The 20,243-nt window shown below is 36.9% G+C and overlaps 1 protein-coding gene across 4 annotated transcripts in view; it reads left to right on the forward strand.

Moving 5' to 3' along the window:
- The window catches only part of NBN (nibrin), a 55,584-nt gene that overhangs the window by 7,691 nt on the left and 27,650 nt on the right, over nucleotides 1–20,243 (forward strand). For all 4 annotated transcript variants that reach the window (XM_061439420.1, XM_061439422.1, XM_061439421.1 and 1 more), the window contains exons 5-8: nucleotides 2,297–2,400; nucleotides 10,481–10,598; nucleotides 11,128–11,321; nucleotides 20,018–20,115. In XM_061439420.1, coding sequence (XP_061295404.1) covers nucleotides 2,297–2,400; nucleotides 10,481–10,598; nucleotides 11,128–11,321; nucleotides 20,018–20,115 — 514 coding nt within the window. The remainder of the gene's footprint in view (nucleotides 1–2,296; nucleotides 2,401–10,480; nucleotides 10,599–11,127; nucleotides 11,322–20,017; nucleotides 20,116–20,243) is intronic.

The raw sequence follows: 20,243 nt of genomic DNA on the forward strand, positions 1-20,243 counted from the left end.
TTCATCAGATTTGGTTAATCCAAAGCTATTTGAAGAATGAGTTTGGGAGGTGATTCGTCTCCTTTCAACAGTTTGACTATAGATAATCTGAGATTGTTTTAGGCTTATATCTATGGTGAAAAGCAGCAAAAATTTAGCTTCCTTTATTAGATGATACAAAAATCCTTTGCTATATAATTAATTAAATTAGAGTATGTGTGTTATAGCTAAATAGGTGTCATAGAGAAAGAAAGCCTTGCTGTTCAGATTGAACCTCATGTTAAACTTGTGTTTTGGTGGGGTTTTCTCTGATCAGAGATTGTTTCATCTTTGTAAGTTTATGAAATTGATTTATAAATTCAACAGAGTGATTAGCTTCTTGAGTACTAATTTATGGTAATAAACCCAGATAATAGATTCATAATTCAGAATGTCCATTTATTAATTTACAGTAGAGACACACCTTTATAGTGACCAGAATATTTACATATGGTTCCAGCATAGTCACCTTAAAGATACCAAGGTCCGTGAGAAATGAAGTAGGTAATCAAGCCCTTGCTTGGTGGATATAAAGTAAGAGCAAAGGCAGTTAGGTGGTTTTGAAAGATACTTGACAGACTGGGAAACCAGCTTCCATTTACCATAGTACATACTCTTCCAATGACTGGGATGCTAATGACCATCAGTCCCTGGATATTAGACAGTACTGTGTATATTCCAGCAAAGGTTTGTAGAGCAATACTCCTTTTTCAATATTCTGATCAATCATATGCCAAAAAGAAATTTGTCACTGTATTTATTTTTTTTTGTAAATTGTCCCCCACTACAGGTTAGTTTATATTTTTAAAATCATTGAATGTTAGAACCAAAAGGGAACGTAAACATTCAGTTCAGCTTTTATTTTCTAAAGAGGAAACTGAGGCTTGGAGCAACTAAATCCTTTGCCCAAGATCACATGTATTGGAGCTTAGTCAGTCCAATGTTGAATTGCTCATTACTGCTTCATGCAAGAAGTCAATTATTTCACTCATATTTGAGATTCATAACTTTCAGATTCCATTCTTGAGAGGTACCCTAAATTGCTTGCTCACATTTAGGTAATTCCCCATGTTTATTAGAAGCACACTTACAAGCTCTTTAGCTGGATTATTTCTTAGAATTATGCTGAATCTTCTTTATTTTCATTGCCAGTGGTGATATCTTTTAATCTTTCTCAAACTGTGGATATAACTTATTTGAGGCTTATGGCTTGATTCACCTGCTAGGTGAAGTTTCTTCCTCTACTCCACCTGTGTATACTTACTTTGAGCTTTTTGTTCAACACCAGGTATTCCTTTATATACTTTCTTAAAAAGACTGCTGCTGCTGCTAAGTTGCTTCAGTCGTGTCCAACTCTGTGCGACCCCATAGATGGCAGCCCACCAGGCCCCTCTGTCCCTGGGATTCTCCAGGCAAGAATACTGTAGTGGTTGCTATTTCCTTTTCCATTAAAAAGACTGTTCCATAATTATTAATATAATCAGTTTGAAAGGCAATTAGGCTGAAAGATCTATCTCATGTTTATCTCTTGATACTGTCTTCTCTAGGGTAGATGTTACATTTCCTTAATTCTAAGATATACATTTTAATGTTTTTGTAATTGGTATACATTTTTAAATCGACTTGTATTTTGTTATGTTGTTCGGCCCCGCCTCCAGCAGTTTTTATATCAGTACTGTAATTTGTGACTTCTTTTTTTTCACCTTTAATAGTGATTGTTTATTGATACTTGAATTTGCCCATATGTTATGTTTGTTATTTCACTGGTCTTACTGCTTTTTTAGCATATAGACCTTTGTTTTGTAGGGATCTTAACTTACATGAATTTTGGTTACCACAGTTTATTTTTAATTTTTGTATTTATTGGAATATAGTTGATTTCACAATGTTGTGTTAGTTTCAGTTGTACAGGAGAGTGATTCGGTTATACATACACATATATCTATTATTTTTCAAATTCTTTTCCCATTTAGGTTACTACAGATTATTGAACAGAGTCCCTTGTGCTATACAGTAGGTTATCTATTTTCAATATAGCAGTGTGTTTATGTCAGCCCCAAACTCCCAGTCTGTTCCCCCTCATATATTGTAATTGGTAGCTTCTTATAATCAAGTGATTTTATAGGGGTTTGTACACTAAAACTAAGGCATGACCCAGAACTGACTTCTGTTTTATAGATTGTGTCTCCGTTATAAATTTAAAGCGACGCAAGGAAAAATAGAACTTAAAAAAAACTAGGGTATGAGTATATGTATTCACATGTTTTCTTCTTTTTAGACAATATGTGCACTCATTTGTGGGCGTCCGATTGTAAAACCAGAATATTTTACTGAATTTCTTAAAGCAGTTCAGTCCAAGAAACAACTTCCAGAAATTGAAAGGTATATTGTGTATTTGAAATATAACAAAATATGACATATAAAATATGATTGCACTGACTTGATTTAGGTTAATACCCTCTTTCTTGATTATATCAGGATGTAACGTTACAGTTCAGCATTATTAATGAAATTTTTTTGTTAGTATCTGCAGAAAGTTTCCCAAGCAATTCTTTGTTGATTGTTCTTTATCTTGGTGAAGCAGATATGACATGTGTGCCAACATTTAAAGAAAAATAGTGAAGGATAGTAATGACCCCGAGGTAGTACCAGTGGGCACACATGCTGGTGCCAGGCATCGTGCACGCAGGGCACCTGAAATTGTGAGGTGCCACAGCCCTGTTACAGAGCTGGAGTCTTGGACCAGAATATGAACAGTGCTGTGGCCTTAGAAATCGAGCTTATTACCTTCTTTGAAAAATGAGGCTAGTACCTGTCCTGCTCAATGTTTTAAGTATTTTGTATTATTAGTATTATTTATTTTAACTACTGGTATACACTAAGTCTGAGCTTACTGAATTGTAATAGGTGCTTAATAAAAGAAATGTAACTAATTGCAATATCTGGAAAGATTCATAATAGCTTTTTTATTTACGTAATTTTTTGGATGCTGTGCTAAATTTGAAAACCACCAGACTAAGGATCTGTCTACTGTATCTACTGCATTAATCACATCTGCAGTACCATAAATGGTGGTTTGGTAGGAAGATACTTGTGATTTTTCTTTTCAGATTGCATGGTTAGAATACTGGTCACTATAAAATGGTGAGTGTTTTTAGTCAACATAAGAACATACTTAAAATGTATGTCAGTAGCTTATTGTCTAAACGACCTAACAGATTTGAAGAAGTTTAAAAAAAAAAATCTAAAATTCTATGTAAATTAAGTGTTTTACTACGAATTTAAATTAAGCATTAACTCAGTTCAGTTCAGTTACTCAGTCGTGTCCGGCTCTTTGCGACCCCATGGACTGCAGCATGCCAGCCCTCCCTATCCATCACCAACTCCCAGAGTTTCCTCAAACTCATACCAGTTGAGTCGGTGATGCCATCCCACTATCTCATCCTCTGTCATCCCCTTCTCCTCCTGCCTTCAATCTTTCCCAACATCAGGGTCTTTTCGAATGAGTCAGCTCTTTGCATTAGGTGGCCAAAGTATTGGAGTTTCAGCTACAGCGTCAGTCCTTCCAATGAATATTCAGGACTGATTTCCTTTAGGATGGACTGATCTCCTTGCAGTCCAAGGGACTCTCAAGAGTCTTCTCCAACACCAATTCAAAAGCATCAGTTCTTCGGCGCTCAGCTTTCTTTATAGTCCAACTCTCACATCCATACATGATAACTGGAAAAACCAGACAGACCTTTGTTGGCAAAGTAATGTCTCTGCTTTTTAATAGGCTGTCTAGGTTGGTCATAACTTTCCTTCCAAGGAGTAAGCGTCTTTTAATTTCATGGCTGCAGTCACCATCTGCAGTGATTTTGGAGCCCCCCAAAATAAAGTCTGACACTTTTTCCACTGTATCCCCATCTATTTCCCTTGAAGTGATGCGACTAGATGCCGTGATCTTTGTTTTCTGAATGTTGAGCTTTAAGCCAACTTTTTCACTCTCCTCTTTCACTTTCATCAAGAGGCTCTTTAGTTCTTCTTCACTTTCTGCTATAAGGGTGGTATCATCTGCATATCCGAGGTTATTGATATTTCTCCCAGCACTTTTGATTCCAGCTTATGCTTCCTCCAGCCCAGTGTTTCTCATAATGTACTCTGTATATAAGTTAAATAAGCAGGGTGACAATATACAGCCTTGACGTACTCCTTTTCCTATTTGGAACCAGTGTATTGTTCCATGTTGTTCTAACTGTTGCTTCCTGACCTGCATATAGGTTTCTCAAGAGGCAGGTCAGGTGGTCTGGTATTCCCATCTTTTTCAGAATTTTCCACAATTTTTTGTGATCCACACAGTCAAAGGCTTTGGCATAGTCAATAAAGCAGAAATAGATGTTTTTCTGGTACTCTCTTGCTTTTTTGATGATCCAGCAGATGTTGGCAATTTGATGTCTGGTTTCTCTGCCTTTTCTAAAACCAGCTTGAACATCTGGAAGTTCACGGTTGACGTACTGTTGAAGCCTGGCTTGGAGAATTTTGAGCATTACTTTACTAGTATGTGAGATGAGTGCAATTGTGTGGTAGTTTGAGCATTGTTTGGCGTTGCCTTTCTTTGGGATTGGAATGAAAACTGACTTTTTCCAGTCCTGTGGCCACTGCTGAGTTTTCCAAATTTGCTGGCATATTGAGTGCAGCACTTTCACAGCATCATCTTTTAGGATTTGAAAAAGCTCAACTGGAATTCCATCACCTCCACTACTTTCATTCATGATGATGCTTCCTAAGGCCCACTTGACTTCGCATTCCAGGATATCTGGCTCTAGGTGGGTGATCACACCATTGTGGTTATCAGGGTTGTGAAGGTCTTTTTTGTATAGTTCTTCTGTGTATTCTTGCCACGTCTTAATCTCTTCTGCTTCTGCTAGGTCCATACCATTTCTGTCCTTTATTGTGCCCATCCGTGCATGAAATATTCCCTTGGTATCTTTAATTTTCTTGAAGAGATATTTAGTCTTTAACATTCTATTGTTTTCCTTTATTTCTTGGCACTGATCACTGAGGAAGGCTTTCTTATCTCTCCTTGCTGTTCTTTGGAACTCTGCTTTCAGATAGGTATATCTTCCCTTGTCTCCCTTGCCTTTTGATTCTCTTTGTTTCTCAGCTGTGTGTAAGGCCTCCTCAGACAACTGTTTTGCCTTTTTGCATCTCTTTTTCTTGGGGATGGTTTGACCAACACCTCCTGTACAACATTACAAGCCTCCATCCATAGTCCATCTGGCACTCTGTCTATCCGATCTAGTCCCTTCGATCTATTTGTCACTTCCACTGTATAATTGTTAGGGATTTGATTTAGGTCATATCTGAAAGGTCTAGTGGTTTTCCCCACTTTCTTCAATTTAAGTCTGAATTTGGCAATAAGGAGTTCATGATGAGCCACAGTCAGCTCCCAGTCTTGTTTTTGCTGACTGTGTAGAGCTTCTCCATCTTTGGCTGCAAAGTATATAATCAGTCTGATTTCGGTATTGACCATCTGGTGATGTCCACCTGTAGGGTCTTCCCTTGTACTGTTGGAAGAGGGTGTTTGCTATACCAGTGTGTTCTCTTGGCAGAATTCTATTAGCCTTTGTCCTGCTTCATTCTGTACTCCCAAGGCCAAATTTGCCTGTTACTCCAGGTATTTCTTGACTTCCTACCTTTGCATTCCAGTCCCCTATAATGAAAAGGACATCTTGTTCGGGTGTTAGTTCTAGAAGTCTTGTAGGCCTTCATAGAACCGTTCAACTTCAGCTTCTTCAGCGTTACTGGTTGGGGCATAGACTTGGATTAGCGTGATATTGAATGGTTCGCCTTGGAAACAAACAGATCATTCTGTCGTTTTTGAGATTGCATCCAAGTACTGCATTTCGGACTCTCTTGTTGACTATGATGGCTACTCCATTTCTTTTAAGGGATTCTTGCTCACAGTGGTAGATATAATGGTCATCTGAGTTAAATTCACCCATTCCAGTCCATTTTCATTCGCTGCTTCCTAGAATGTCAATGTTCACTCTTGCCATCTCTCTTTGACCACTTCCAATTTGCCTTGATTCATGGACCTAACATTCCAGGTTCCTATGCAATATTGCTCTTTACAGCATCAGACCTTGCTTCTATCACCAGTCACATCCACCACTGGGTGTTGTTTTGCTTGGCTCCGTCTCTTCATTCTTTCTGGAGTTATTTCTCCACTGATCTCCAGTAGCATATTGGGCACCTACTGACCTGGGGAGTTCATCTTTCAGTGTCCTATCCTTTTGCCTTTTCATACTGTTCATGGGGTTCTCAAGGCAAGAGTACTGAAGTGGTTGCCATTCCCTTCTCCAGTGGACCACATTCTGTCAGATCTCTCCACCATGACCCACCCGTCTTGGGTGGCCCTACACAGCGCGGCTCATAGTTTCATTGAGTTAGACAAGGCTGTGGTCCATGCGATCAGATTGGTTAGTTTTCTGTGATTGTGGTTTACTCATGCTAATTATTTTATTACCAGTTTTAAAATATTGTTGTTGCTTAGTTGCTCAGTTGTGTCTGACTTTTTACTACCCTGTCGACTGTAGCATGCCAGGCTTCCCTGTCCTTCACCGTCTCCCAGAGTTTCCTCAAACTCATGTCCATTGAGTTGGTGATGGCATCTAACCATCTTATCCTCTGTTGCCCCCTTCTACTCCTGCCCTCAATCTTTCCCAGCATCAGGGTCTTTTCCAATGAGTCAGCTCTTCAAATCTGGTGGCCAAAGTATTGGAGCTTCAGTATCAGTCCTTCCAGTGAATATTCAGAATTTTATTTCCTTTAGGACTGACTGGTTTGATCTTGCTATTCAAGGGAATTTGAAGAGTTTCTCTATACCACAATTCTGGTACTAGATATTTTCAGTTCTGCAGTGCTCAGTCTTTTTTATGGTCCAACTCTCAAATCTTTACATGACTACTGGAAAAGTCATGGCTTTGACTATATGGACCTTTGCCAGCAAAGTGATATGTCTGCTTTTTAATATGCTGTCTAGGTTTGTCATAGCTTTTCTTTCAAGGAGTCAGCATCTTTAAATTTTATGGCGGCATTCACTGCAGTGATTTTGGAGCCCAAGAAAATAAAATCTGTCACTGCATCCACTTTTTTTCCATTTGCCATGCAGTGTTGGAACTAGATGCCATGATCTTCATTTTTTGAATGTTGAATTTTAAGCCAGCTCTTTCACTCTCCTCTTCAGTTTCATTAAGAGGCTCTTTAGTTCCTTTTTGCTTTCTGCCATTCAGATCAGATCAGATCAGCTGCTCAGTCGTGTCTGACTCTTTGCAACCCCATGAATCACAGCACGCCAGGCCTCCCGGTCCATCACCAACTCCCGGAGTTCACTCAGACTCATGTCCATCGAGTCGGTGACGCCATCCAGCCATCTCATCCTCTGTCGTCCCCTTCTCCTCCTGCCCCCAATCCCTCCCAGCATCAGAGTCTTTTCCAATGAGTCAACTCTTCGCATGAGGTGGCCAAAGTACTGGAGTTTCAGCTTTAGCATCATTCCTTCCAAAGAAATCCCGGGGCTGATCTCCTTCAGAATGGACTGGTTGGATCTCCTTGCAGTCCAAGGGACTCTCAAGAGTCTTCTCCAACACCACAGTTCAAAGGCATCAATCAATTCTTTGGCACTCAGCCTTCTTCACAGTCCAACTCTCACATCCATACATGACCACAGGAAAAACCATAGCCTTGACTAGATGAACATGCAAGCAAGCAAACTATAATATTTTTACCTAACAAAAAGTGTAGTTCTTTTGTTGCAATTATGTCTGCATCTCTGCACTGTTACCATGAAACAGAGTAAGTCAGGGGTAAGATAGAGTACCTGATGTGGTTAGTGATGTCTGATTTTCTTACACTGTTAGAGAAGTACCCGTATAGATGATTCCATTTAAAAGAAGTTTGATACTCTGTGCTCTAGTATAGGAAGTCCATTAAAATATTATTTATGTCTGAATATTAAAAAAATGATCCCTCAAGAGAAAAAGGAAGTTTCCCTTTATTTGAAAATTTGCAAAGTTTCTCATATTATAGTGTTTTCTCAGTTACTTTATTTCAAACAACAAGCATTGTTTTGAGAAAACACTGTTGGAAGAGAGTCCTTACATCATACAAAACTAGCTGAATATTCCAACAGTGTAAGGCCCTGACCCTTGACTGCCCTATACCTAGGCCATTTCTCAGGGTTCTGTTTACAGTGAGAAACCTGGAGGGATGAAGTAATACCTCCTTCCAAGGCCAAAGAGCAGGCCTGCTGAAAGCTTCTTATAAAATGCGTGGATTCCTAAGTTCATTGTAACACTGCTCTCGGGAGGTACAGTCTGTGTCATCCCCGTCGAACTTGGTATGGAAGGGGAGCTGCTGCAAACACAGTGAGGCTTACTGCCGGCTTTTCTCTGACCCAGGAGTCTCCGTCTTCTGCCAACATCCATGAAACGGGTACAAGTTAACTTATTATCTTGTAATAAAATTGCAGACCCAAGAGATACATTAGCCTGAAACAAACATGGTAAATGAAAGTTTAGGAAATTATAAAGTTTAATTGTGTATTGGTATCTCTTTGCTTTAATTTGCATTTTCTTGATGATACATGATGATACTAAGCATCTTTTCATATGCATATTTGCTCTCTATATTTCTTTGAGGAAGTATCTAATAAAGTCTTCAGCTGTTTTTAAAAATCAGGTTGTTTGTTTTCTTATTGTTGAATTTTAAGAGTTCTTTATATATTTTTGATAACAGTTCTTTATAAGATATGTGTTTTGCAAATGTTTTCTCCCAGTCTGTGGTTTGTCTTTGCATTCTCCTGACATTATCTTTCACAGAGCAGAACTTTTTGATTTTAATGAAGTCTCACTTATCAATTATTTATTTCATGGATCATGCCTTTGGTGTTATATCTAAAAAGTCATCTCCATATCCAAGGCTATATAGATGTTCTCCTATGTTATCTTCTAGGAGTTTTATACTTTTGCTTTTATATTTAGGTCTGTGATCCATTGTGAGTTATTTTCTGTGAAAAGTGTATGATCTGAGTGTAAATTCATTTTTTTGTATGTGAATGTCCAGTTTCATCACCAGTTGTTGAAAAGACTGTGTAAGCTCCATTGTAAAAGATCAGTTGACTCTATTTATGTGAGTCCATTTCTGGGTTCTCTGTTCTCTTCCATTGATCTCTTTGTCTCTTTTTTTCATCAGCACCACACTCTCTTGATTACTCTTCACTTTATATTAAGCCTTGAATTCTGGTAGTGTCAGTACTCTAATCTTGTTCTTCCTCAATATTGTGTTGGCTATTCTAAATTTTTTTCCTCTCTGTATAAACTTTAGAATCCGTTTTTTGATATTCACAAAGTAACTTGCTGGAAGTTATCTGGATTGTGTTTATTTTTATAGATCAAGTTGGGAAGAACTGACATGTTGACAATATTAAGGCTTTATATCCATGAACATTAGTAATTTTTATTAGAAGGTAGAGAAACTAAAAGACTGGTCAGTTAATAGCTCTAACAGAAGAACTGACTATATAGAAAGTTGAAACTATGGACTGATAAGAAGTTTTAGTAATTATCTCTTGATTTTACTTTTCTGTTTTCTTCTATTCCCTAATATCTATGGATGACTAAGATGTGTTTATAATATTACCTTAAGGAGAGTATTGCCTTAAAGAGCTAAAAGATTGTGTTTTTAAATCTTTGAAAATTTTATTTAAACTGGCAAAATATAGGTTCTAAAATTTCCTGAGCTTCTCCGAAGAGATTTATAACCAAACACGATGAGGTTTCCCAGGTGGTTCAGTGGCAAAGAATCTGCCTGCAGTGTAGGAGAACCAGGAGACACAGGTTCTATCCTTAGGTTGGGAAGATCCGAGTAGGAAATGGCAACCTGCTGCCGTATTCTTACCTGGAAAATTCCATGGACAGAGGAGCCTGGCAGGCTACAGTCCATGAAATCTCAAAGAGTCAGACACAGTGCAGAGACTGAGCACACACTCATGCAAGCAAGTCTAATATGCAAATAGAATTTGATTTCTAATGGATGATATTTCAACCATTTGTTACTATTTTTTTTTTCAGTTTTGGTTTTACTTATTACTTTTTATCTCTCAGCCATTTGTAATTCACATAATTGTGTAGTTTATATATATTTAATTGTCTCTTGTTATGATTGCCTACTCTTACATTATGTAGTTTTAGAAAATAAAGAACAGCTCTGCTGTTCTGTGTTGCACCTGTCACTGTATTTATAGTAAAAGCATTTTGGTACTTTCAGTCCTTTAGTCCCAGGTAAAACTCTTTAACAATACAGTTGTATTATAGAAATTAAGCCTTTTTAGTTTTCTAGTCCAGATTGACAATTCTGTTTACAAATTTCATGTTATACGTACAGTGTAGTATGTAATTATAATATACTTTATTTTTTGTAGTTTTTACCCACCTGTTGATGAACCAGCTATTGAAAGTAAAAATATTGATCTATCAGGACGCCAGGAAAGAAAACAAATCTTCAAAGGGAAAACATTTGTCTTTCTAAATGCCAAGCAGGTAATGTTATAAGCTAAATTTTCTTGAAAAAAAATATTATAAACTAGGATAAATTATCAGTTATCAGTTATTAATACATTTCCTTTTGAGATCTTGTGTCAGTGTCCGAAGGGAAATAAAAACCTGCCTAGGCCCCAGAACTTGCCCAGTGTTCATGTATATGACTGTGGCATTTCTTAATATCTGTTAATTGGCTGATTAAGTTTACATAAATATATACAAGGAAGAGACCAAAAACTTTTATTTAACTTCTAATTTGTTCAGTTAGTTAGCAGCTGTTGAATGTCTTCTATGTGATGAACTGAGAGTTCCAGAACTTTATGTTATAGGTGGAAAAATGTAAGTAAGCTCACACAGTTCCAGAACTGTGTAATGAGGGACTGTAATGGTATCTAGTGAACGAGGGGTTTTCTCCTAATGGAAGCTCAGATTGTCCTGTTAAGAAGTAGAATCATTTAATTTTAAGTATGTATTCAAGAAATTAATTATGGCTGTGCATTACTTTTTTCCTTTTTTCCCCCATTTTTAGCATAAAAAATTAAGTGCAGCTGTTATATTTGGAGGAGGAGATGCTAGGTTGATAACAGAAGAAAATAAAGAAGATGATAGTTTCTTTTCAGCTCCTGGAACCTGTGTTGTTGATGCAGGACTAACAGATTCACAGACTTTTATGCCTGACTCTCAGAAAAAATGGATTCATTCAATTATGGATATACTCCAAAGGTACAGAATTATTCTTTATTAGTTGGTTTTTTTTTTTAAGGGAAAGTAGGTTATTCTATATGTAAATTTTTCATACTCCACATAGTAATATAAAGGCATATACAGTCTCAAAAATGACAGAATGATCTTGGTTCATTTCCAAGGCAAACCATTCAATATCCCAGTAATCCAAGTGTGTGTCCCAACCACTAATGCTGAAGAAGCTGAAGTTAAATAGTTCTATAAAACATTTTAGGATTAACACCCCCCAAAAGATAACCTTTTCATCATAGGGGACTGGAATGCAAAAGTCAGAAGTCAGGAGTTACCTGGAGTAACAGGCAAGGTTGGTCTTGGAGTACAAAATGAAGTAGAGTAAAGACTAACAGAGTTTTTGCCAAGAGAATGCACTGGTATAGCAAACACCCTCTTCCAGCAACACAAGAGAAGCCTCTACACATGAACATCACCAGATGGTCAATACCGAAATCAGACTGATTATATTCTTTGCAGCCAAAGATGGAGAAGCTCTATACAGTCAGCATAAACAAGACCAGAAGCTGACTGTGGCTCAGATCATCAACTCCTTATTGCCAAATTCAGACTTAAATTGAAGAAAGTAGGGAAAAACCACTAGACCTTTCAGGTATGACCTAGATCAAAGCCCTTATGATTATACTGTAGAAGTGACAAATAGATTTGAGGGATTAGATCTGATGGACAGAGTGTCTGAGAACTATGGATGGAGGTTTGTAACATTATACAGGAGGTGGTGATCAAAACCATCCCCAAGAAAAAGAAATCCAAAAGGCAAAATGGTTGTCTGAGGAGACCTTACAAACAGCTGAGAGAAGAAGAGAAGTGAAGGGCAAAGGAAAAAAGGAAAGATATATCCATCTGAATGCAGAGTTCCAAAGAATAACAAGGAGAGATAAGCAAGCCTTAGGTGAACAATGCAAAGAAATAGAGGAAAACAATAGAATGGGAAATACTAGACATCTTTTCAAGAAAATTAGAGATACAAAGGGAACATTTCATACAAAGATGGGCACAATAAAGGACAGAAGTGATACGGACCTAATAGAAGCAGAAGGTATTAAGAAGAGGTGGTAAGAATACACAGAAGAACTATATCAGAAAGGTCTTAATGACCCAGATAACCACAATGGTGTGATCACTCACCTAGAGCCAGATACCCTGGAGTGTGAAGTCAAGTGGGCCTTAGGAAGAATTCCTACCAACAAAGCTGATGGAGGTGATGAAGTTCCAGCTGATGTATTCCAAATCCTGAAAGAAGATGCTGTGAAAGTGCTGCACCCAATTTGCCAGCACATTTGGAAAACTCAGCAGTGGCCGCAGGACTGGAAAAGGGCCAATTTAAAAAGAAAGGCAATGCCAAAGAATGTTCAGACTACCACACAGTTGCATTCATCAAAGGTAATGCTCAAAATTCTCCAAGCTAGGCTTCAACAGCAAATGAACAGAGAACTTCCAGATGTACAAACTGGATTTAGAAAAGGCAGAGGTAACAGATCAAATTGCGAATATTCATTGGATTATAGAAAAAGCCAGGCAATTCCAGAAAGACATCTACTTCTGCTTCATTGACTATACTAGAGCTTTTGACTGTGTGGATCACAACAAACTGTGGAAAATTCTTTAGGAGATGAGATACCAGACCACCTCATGTGTCTCCTGAGAAGCTTCTATGGAGGTTAAGAAGCAACAGTTAGAAGCAGACATGGAACAACGAAAACTGACTCATAGTTGGGAAAGGAGTACGTCAAGTCTGTGTATTGTCATCCCGCTTATTTAACTTCTATGTAGAATATATCATGTGAAATGCCAGGTTATATGAAACTCAAGCTGAAATCAAGATTGCCGGGAGAAATATCAGTAATCTCAAGATATGCAGATGACACCACCCTAATGGCAGAAGGCGAAGAGGAACTGGAGAGCCTCTTGATGAAGGTGAAATAGAAGAGTGAGAAAGTTGGCTTAAAATTCAACATTCAAAAAACGAAGATCATGGCATCCAGTCCCATCACTTCATGGCAAATAGGCGGGGAAAAAGATGGAAACTGTGACAGACTTTATTTTCTTGGGCTCCAAAATCACTGTGGACAGTGACTGCAGCCATGAAATTAAAAGACTTGCTCCTTGGAAGAAAAGCTATGACAAACCTATGCAGTGTATTTTATAAAGCAGAGACATCACTGAGACAAAGGTCCATATAGTCAAAGCTGTGGTTTTTCCAGTATTCATATACAGATGTGAGAGTTGGACCATAAAAAATGTAGAGTGCCGAAGAATTGATGCTTTCTAATTGTGGTAGTGGAGAAGACGCTTGATAGAGATCAAACCAGTCAATCCTGAAAGACATCAACCCTGAATATTGATTGGAAGGACTGATGCTGAAGCTCCAGTACTTTGGCAGCCTGATGCAAAGAGCTGACTCATAGGAGAAGACCCTGATGCTAAGAAAGATTGAGGACAGTATGACCCAGCAATCCCACTGCTGGGCATACACACCGAGGAAACCAGAACTGAAAGAGACACACGTACCCCAATGTTCATTGCAACACTATTTATAATAGCTAGGACATGGAAGCAAGCTAGATGTCCATCAGCAAACAAATGGATAAGGATATTGTGGTAAATATACACAACGGAATATTACTCAGTTATTAAAAAGAACTCATTTGAGTCAGTTCTAATGAGGTGGATGAAACTGGAGCCCATTATACAGAGTGAAGTTAAGTCAGAAAGAGAAACACCAATACAGTATATTAATGCATATATGTATAGAATTTAGAAAGACAGTAACAACGATCCTATATGCAGTGCAGCAAAAGAGACACAGATATAAAGAACAGACTTTGGGACTTTGTGAGAGAAGGTGGGGGTGGGATGATTTGAGTGAATAGCATTGAAATATATATATTACCATATGTAAAATAGATGAGTAGTGCAAATTCGGTCCATGAAGCAGGGCATTCAAAGGTGGTGCACTGGGACAACCCAGAGGGATGGGGTGGGGAGGGAGGTGGGAGGGAGGTTCAGATGGGGGACACATGCACCCGTGGGTAATTCATGTCGATGTATGGCAAAAACCACCACAGTATTGTAAAGAAATTATCCTCCAATCAAAGTAATTAATTAAAAAATAAAGATTGAGGACAGGTTAAGAAGGGAACGACAGAGAATGTGATGGTTGGATGGCATCACCTACTCAAGGGACATGAGTTTGAGCAAACTTCGGGAGATAGTGAAGTTCCGCGAAGCCTGGTGTGCTGCAGTTCACGGGGTCAGAACTAGTTGCGCGTGACTGAGCAACTGAATAGTAATATATACAAGAATTATTACAAAGATTTTATTGTATATGGTTTGAAAATTTATTGTGACTTAGTATGCTTAAAGTAGAATAGACTTATCCATGATAATTTTCTCTCAGTACATATGTTATGCCTCTTTTTTGTTACTTTAATAAAATTTGCAGAATATACAACTCTTTATAAAGTAGTATTTGTTTTCCTCTAGATTATATAGTTGAGAAAGTTAAAACTCAAATGTAAAATGTTTTCTGAAATAGCCTAGAAATGTATTTTTCCCTGGATGGTTAGTACCCATTGAAAATTTATATGAAAATTTTTATCCCTCCTGTATATATAGGCTACTATAGGAATGGGCTTCCCTGGAAGCCCAGTTGGTAAAGAATCTGCCTGCAATTCAGAACCTGGTCTGATTTCTGCATCAGGAAGATCTACTGGAGAAGGAATAGGCTACCCACTCCAGAATTCTTGGGCTTCCCTGGTGGCTCAGCTGGTAAAGAATCTGCCTGCAATGTGGGAGACCTGGGTTCAGTCCCTGGGTTGGGAAGATCCCCTGGAGAAGGGAAGGGCTACTCACTCCAGTATTCTGACCTGGAGAATTCCATGGACTGTATAGTCCATGGGGTTGCAAAGAGTTGGACACGACTGAGCGACTTTCACTTTCAGTTTTCATAAAAAAGCAGAAAAAAAAAGTATCAAATATACTAGAATAGTGTTTGTAATGGGGGGAGGACCATTTGAAATCACTAAAGCAAGGATTTTTTTCCTGGACTCTTTATTTATATTAATAATCTTTGAAGTACAAAGTAAAAAGTCAGCCTTGGCAGTCTGTTGACTAAATTCTTATTCACTTAGTAAAAAGTTATTAGGGCTTATGGTATTCATATGTCTAAAATGTCCGTAAATAAACAAGCTGTCTCCAGTATTCATTTTTCCTATCCCAGGAGTTCTACTGACCATGAAGGACTTTTTAAAAAAATGAATTTGCAGAAGTAAAAAGTAATACTTCAGTCTTGTGTCCCATAAATATTGTGCTTAATGGAGATGTAGTAACTGCTATGAAAAAGGAAATACCTGTGTAACAAAAGTACCATCATATTACTACAACCAAAATGTCCTGTAATTATGTTTTAGGCACTGGGGATATAATGATAAACAAGATAGCCATGGTTGTCTAGAGGAAAAGACAGATAGAGACAAGTAAACAGATAACTACAAATGTGTATAAGGAAGCAGAGTAACAGGGCGGGGGGAGAAGTTTATTCTAAATAGAGAAAGCTTCTTTCAGGCAGCATTTTACCTATGACCAGTTTTTAAAAGACATGGCAGACAATAGCAATAATAACTTATTTACTGTAAGCTGGTCCTGTTCTAAGCATTTTACATATATTAAGAGGTATTTTAAATATTTAAGCCACACAGAATCCTGTGTATTTTTTTTGTCATGATTCTCACTGTGCAAAAGGGCAAAAAGGGATTTGAGTAGAACACGGGGACTGATGAGAGGAGCCAGCATGTTAACCCGCGGAGTCTGGTTCCAGAGCCCATCCCATCTTGCTGCCTTTCATGTATAGGGACCCTGAGGTAAGAACGGAGCCTTACCTCCGGGTAAGAGGGTGCAAGGGTGCAAGATTGCTCAGAGGCTAGTGACCAGATCATGAGGTGACATTTTGTTCTGTAGTCTTCGGGGCCTGTTTCAGTTTGGTTTTGGAGAGAGGATGATTTTACAGTTTGAGAAAGACTATCACTTAAAATAACACCTGTCCAGTTAGTCTAAGCCATTGATTGTCATGGAAAGTGTAGTTATATCAAACCAGTAACTTCAGCTATTGACTGAATTTCATACAATCTGCCAGCATTGGGATTGGTTAGTGCCATGGTTCTGTTGATTAGTTGTCAGAAGTGGGTATAGGATATCAGTTAAATATCTCTGAAAAAAGTTAGAAGTCTAGGGGAACAATATAACCCTGATGTTTGTCCTTGCTGAGATATGTTCCCAGTATCTTAGCCCAAATTCAGGAACTCTTCTTGTTGCTGATTTTTTTCTCTTTCCTCTCTTCCTTTGCTTTCTCTTCTCACCTGTTCCATGGCTTTGCATAAAATTGAATGAATTACAATCTTTGGATTATATGATACACTGTCATCATTGAACTAAAATAACATATATTCATTTTATTCACTAGTTATTTTAAATAAATTTCTATTATTGTCAACTGTTGAGACCATCTTTGTATGTTTCCTGCCGGTACTTGTGCAGGATTTTCTTTGGGATGTATCACTGCATTACTAGGGTTAGAACATTCAACAGTATCAAACCGTTTGCCACTTTATGCTTCTACCCATGCTACATAAGAGACAAAGTTAGATGCACACCACTTTCAAGACTTGGCATTTTCAGACTATCATTTTTGCCAGTTTAATGGATATGTAATCATATCTTGTGATTTTGATTTATATTTCTCTAATCATAAGTGATGGCTAACACTTCTTCAAATGTTTATTGGACATTTAGTTTTCTTCCTTTGTGAAATACATGTCTCTCGCCCAGTTTTCTATTGGGATAATTGTATTCATTTATTAAGGTACAGATTTCCCCAGTTTTATATGTTCTTCTGTGTGTGTGGTGTCTGTGTATGTATATTAATAGTTCTCTATAATTTTACTACATGTGTAGGTTTGTGTACTCACCATAGGTCAGATACAGAACAGTTCCATCACCACAAGAATCCCTCATGTTGTTCTTTTATAACCACACATCCCTCCCCACTTGCCACTCCCTGTCTTTAAACTGTGGCAACCAATAAATTTGTTCTCCATTTCTAAAATTTTATTGTTAAAAATACATATTTATAAATGAAATCATAACAGCATATATATACCCTTTGAGAATTTTTTCTTCACTCACCATGATTCCTCAGAGATTCATCTAAGTTTTGTATATCAATCCTTTTTTATTGCTGAATAGTGTTTCATGGTATCGACAACCATATATGGATATTTTTAATTACATTTTCCAGTTTACTGTTGATGTATAGAAGTTCAGCTGACATTGATAATAATATCATATCCCACCACCTTGTCAGACTATCCTTTATTTCTAATTTATCTGTAGTCTTTTTTCCTATAAACCATATCATCTGTAAATAATATTTCTCCCCTTTTTAATTCTTATGCCTTTGGTACTGCTCTCTGTTATTCTCTTTCTCTCTTGGTTTTGGACAAACTGGGACATCCAAAGTGGTGATAGTAGCCACATTTATCTTACTATTGACTTTAAAAGGAATGCTTCTAGTGTTTCTCCATTTAAGATGATGTATGTCTGTATAACATTGTTATGAAATGTGTATTTTATAAAGCCAATCTTTATAACTAATTTTCATAATATAGTATATAGTTTCAGAAGTGTTGGTAGTATAGTAAATTTTGAATTGCCTAAAATATTAAGTAGGTATTCATATATATCATTTGATGATACTTTTTAAAATCTGTTTTTTTTAGTGTTGTTATAATTGCACAGAGTTCAAGTCGAAGTTAAATTGTTGTTTAGTCCCTAAGTTGTATCCGATTCTTTGTGACCTCATGAACTGTAGCCTCCAGGCTTCCCTGTCCTTCCCCATCTCCTAGAGTTTGCTCAAACTCATGTTAATTGAGTCAGTGATGCCATCCAAACATCTCGTCCTCTGTCCCTCCCTTCTCCTCCTGCCTTCAGTCTTTCCCAGTATCAGGGTCTTTTCCAATGAGTCAGCTCTTCGCATCAGGTGGCCAAAGTATTGGAGCTTCAGCATCAGTCCTTCCAATGAATATTCAGGGTTGCTTTCAAAACAATGAATGTTAAGCATTTGAAAAATACCTTTAAACTACTTTAGCCGCTTAAAATACATATGCATATGTATATATTATTTATTCTGTGGTATGGATATACTGCAGTTTGTTGAATCATCCACCCATGAAGAATGTATGCGTTTTTTCAGTTTTTGTTACAAATAAAGCTGCTGTGAACATTTGTGTACAGGTTTCTGTGTAAGCGTAAGTTTTCATTTCTCTGGAATAAATGCCCACAAGTGCAGTTTCTGGATTTTATGGTAATTGCATATTTGTGTGCCTTTAAAAAAAAATTTGTAGTTCTTTATATATTCTTGACATTAATCCTTTTGTAACTTTTATGTATTACAGAATCTGTTACCACTTTGTAAAGTATCTTTTTATTGTGTTGATGAATGAAAGTCCTTAATTTTATTATCCTAAAAGTTAACTATCTTTCATAGTCAGTGTGTTTTTTTTAATTTTACTTAAGAAATCTTTTTCTACTCATAGATCAAAAAGATATTCTCTTCAGTTTTTTTACTAATATTTTGATATTTTGTTTTTGAAATTTAATCTATCAGAGACTCATTTATTTTATACCAAGGGACTTTACATGCATGGGAATGGTTTTGGCTTTTGTCTGTTGCATCGAGCAGTATAACTGTACTTGTACCAGTACCACATTGTCTTAATTACTAGAACAATTTAAGCCTTCAAATCTAGTAGGACAGATCTTTTCTTTCTGCTCTTCAAAAGCATCCTGGCTATTCTTGGCTTTTTATTTTCCTGTATACATTTTAGTCATTTTTTTAAAAACCTTACAAAGAACCAAAATTTTTCATTTTACAAAGAAAAGTGAAACATTTTTCAAATGTTAAACATTTGAAAAAGACCTTTTAAGCTACTTCAACCACTTAAAATATCTCTGTAATACATAATAAAAAGAGTTTTAAAGCTCTTGAAACTTGAGGTGTGGTTTCTATATAGCATTATTTGTTAAATTATATTTGGTTTATGTCATTATTCACATTACAGAATAACAAAAAATGAGTTCACCATAAGATTCCTTTAATATTCATTAATACATGTAAATTTGGTCAAATGATTTGATTTACTAAACATAAAATACATATTTAGATGTAATTTATATATAGTTCTTTGTACTTTTTTCCCCTCCTTCTCTCCACCCCCCCCCCCCACTTTTTATTTCTCTCTTTAAGTCTTATCTTAGGATTCTAGTAATCATAGATTTGCTTTAAAAAATCTGTTTTATTGCTTCATCTGAATATTACTGTTCTTAGTGTGAAAATTATAGTTTTAGAACTGGAAGGATCTGTATCCCTTAGCTTAGATCTGTATTTTACAAGTGAAATAATTGAATTACTAAAAGGTGATGAACTTGCACAATGTAATGTTGCTCCAGTGAATAAGCTAGTACTATATATGTATGTGCAATTCTCTCTGTACCATTAACTTGTGATATCACCTGAGGGGAAAAAAGGATAGGTTCAGTTGATATCATCTTAATAAAAATTGTTAATTTTAATATATTATTATGCTTAAACTATTTTATTCTAACAGGCGGGGTCTTAGACCTATTCCAGAAGCAGAAATTGGATTAGCAGTTCTTTTTGTTACTACAGAGAATTACTGTGATCCACAGGGCCAGCCCAGTACAGGTAATTAAAATATTATTTTATTGATTCTTCAGCAACTTTATATGTAAATAGATGATAAGCTGTATGTACATTATACTTGCCAGAGTGACCATTTTCACCATCTTTTAAAGGTCATATGTTTATCCATT

The sequence above is a fragment of the Bos javanicus genome, chromosome 14, assembly GCF_032452875.1.
Source record: "Bos javanicus breed banteng chromosome 14, ARS-OSU_banteng_1.0, whole genome shotgun sequence".
Lineage (NCBI taxonomy): Eukaryota > Metazoa > Chordata > Mammalia > Artiodactyla > Bovidae > Bos > Bos javanicus.